Source organism: Nerophis lumbriciformis, linkage group LG31 (assembly GCF_033978685.3).
Source record: "Nerophis lumbriciformis linkage group LG31, RoL_Nlum_v2.1, whole genome shotgun sequence".
In the NCBI taxonomy this organism is placed as follows: domain Eukaryota; kingdom Metazoa; phylum Chordata; class Actinopteri; order Syngnathiformes; family Syngnathidae; genus Nerophis; species Nerophis lumbriciformis.
The window spans coordinates 602501-605000 of NC_084578.2; the positions used below are offsets into that span (position 1 = coordinate 602501).

General features: G+C 35.5%; 1 protein-coding gene across 3 annotated transcripts in view; it reads left to right on the forward strand.

Moving 5' to 3' along the window:
- Positions 1-2500, forward strand: part of slc15a2 (solute carrier family 15 member 2) — a 36845-nt gene that overhangs the window by 32735 nt on the left and 1610 nt on the right. For all 3 annotated transcript variants that reach the window (XM_061926155.2, XM_061926156.2, XM_061926154.1), the window contains exons 19-21: positions 1961-2063; positions 2126-2269; positions 2338-2442. In XM_061926155.2, the coding sequence (XP_061782139.1) occupies positions 1961-2063; positions 2126-2269; positions 2338-2442 (352 nt within the window). The remainder of the gene's footprint in view (positions 1-1960; positions 2064-2125; positions 2270-2337; positions 2443-2500) is intronic.

Consider the following 2500-nt stretch of genomic DNA (forward strand, 5'->3'; position numbering starts at 1 on the left):
TGTTTTATTGTGTTTACTTGTGACAAAGTGTTTTATTGTGTTTACTTGTGACAAAGTGTTTTATTGTGTTTACTTGTGACAAAGTGTTTTATTGTGTTTACTTGTGACAAAGTGTTTTATTGTGTTTACTTGTGACAAAGTGTTTTATTGTGTTTACTTGTGACAAAGTGTTTTATTGTGTTTACTTGTGACAAAGTGTTTTATTGTGTTTACTTGTAACAAAGTGTTTTATTGTGTTTACTTGTGACAAAGTGTTTTATTGTGTTTACTTGTGACAAAGTGTTTTATTGTGTTTACTTGTGACAAAGTGTTTTATTGTGTTTACTTGTGACAAAGTGTTTTATTGTGTTTACTTGTGACAAAGTGTTTTATTGTGTTTACTTGTGACAAAGTGTTTTATTGTGTTTACTTGTGACAAAGTGTTTTATTGTGTTTACTTGTAACAAAGTGTTTTATTGTGTTTACTTGTGACAAAGTGTTTTATTGTGTTTACTTGTGACAAAGTGTTTTATTGTGTTTACTTGTGACAAAGTGTTTTATTGTGTTTACTTGTGACAAAGTGTTTTATTGTGTTTACTTGTGACAAAGTGTTTTATTGTGTTTACTTGTAACAAAGTGTTTTATTGTGTTTACTTGTGACAAAGTGTTTTATTGTGTTTACTTGTGACAAAGTGTTTTATTGTGTTTACTTGTGACAAAGTGTTTTATTGTGTTTACTTGTGACAAAGTGTTTTATTGTGTTTACTTGTAACAAAGTGTTTTATTGTGTTTACTTGTGACAAAGTGTTTTATTGTGTTTACTTGTGACAAAGTGTTTTATTGTGTTTACTTGTGACAAAGTGTTTTATTGTGTTTACTTGTGACAAAGTGTTTTATTGTGTTTACTTGTGACAAAGTGTTTTATTGTGTTTACTTGTAACAAAGTGTTTTATTGTGTTTACTTGTGACAAAGTGTTTTATTGTGTTTACTTGTGACAAAGTGTTTTATTGTGTTTACTTGTGACAAAGTGTTTTATTGTGTTTACTTGTGACAAAGTGTTTTATTGTGTTTACTTGTGACAAAGTGTTTTATTGTGTTTACTTGTGACAAAGTGTTTTATTGTGTTTACTTGTGACAAAGTGTTTTATTGTGTTTACTTGTGACAAAGTGTTTTATTGTGTTTACTTGTGACAAAGTGTTTTATTGTGTTTACTTGTGACAAAGTGTTTTATTGTGTTTACTTGTGACAAAGTGTTTTATTGTGTTTACTTGTGACAAAGTGTTTTATTGTGTTTACTTGTGACAAAGTGTTTTATTGTGTTTACTTGTGACAAAGTGTTTTATTGTGTTTACTTGTGACAAAGTGTTTTATTGTGTTTACTTGTGACAAAGTGTTTTATTGTGTTTACTTGTAACAAAGTGTTTTATTGTGTTTACTTGTGACAAAGTGTTTTATTGTGTTTACTTGTAACAAAGTGTTTTATTGTGTTTACTTGTGACAAAGTGTTTTATTGTGTTTACTTGTGACAAAGTGTTTTATTGTGTTTACTTGTGACAAAGTGTTTTATTGTGTTTACTTGTGACAAAGTGTTTTATTGTGTTTACTTGTGACAAAGTGTTTTATTGTGTTTACTTGTGACAAAGTGTTTTATTGTGTTTACTTGTGACAAAGTGTTTTATTGTGTTTACTTGTGACAAAGTGTTTTATTGTGTTTACTTGTGACAAAGTGTTTTATTGTGTTTACTTGTGACAAAGTGTTTTATTGTGTTTACTTGTGACAAAGTGTTTTATTGTGTTTACTTGTGACAAAGTGTTTTATTGTGTTTACTTGTGACAAAGTGTTTTATTGTGTTTACTTGTGACAAAGTGTTTTATTGTGTTTACTTGTGACAAAGTGTTGCTTGTGAGTCCAACATCTGAGTGGACTTTTGTGAGTGTGAGAAGTTGTCGGCCATTGAAGGAGGCGTGTCTTCTTGCAGGTACACCAAGGTGAGATGTTGCCTGATCAGCTCCAAGGCCTGCTCTGACCTGGACCTGGGTCTTCTGGACTTTGGAGGGTCCTACACCGTCATCCTGGTGGAGGTCAGAAAGTTGAGGCTGAGCGTGGCCTGAGTGAGTCCTGACTGGGCCAAGTGTGGTTGCAGGACTTGGGCAGGGTGGTGGCCCACAAGATGGTGGACGTGCAGCCCAACCACGTGCACATCACCTGGCAGGTGCCTCAGTACCTTCTCATCACCATGGGCGAGGTCATGTTCTCCATCACTGGCCTGGAGTTCTCCTACTCGCAGGTTAGTTAGTTAGTTAGTTCCCTGTCCCTGTCCCGGCCCCCGCTCTTGTGTCACTGGTCTTCCTGCAGGCCCCCGCCAACATGAAGTCGGTGCTGCAGGCCGGCTGGCTGCTCACCGTCGCCTTCGGGAACATCATCGTCTTGATCGTGGCGGAGGGGGCGGGGCTAGAGCAGGTAGGAATGACACTTGCCCGCATCTGATTTGTTCATCACTGTTGCTCAATGCTCTGCC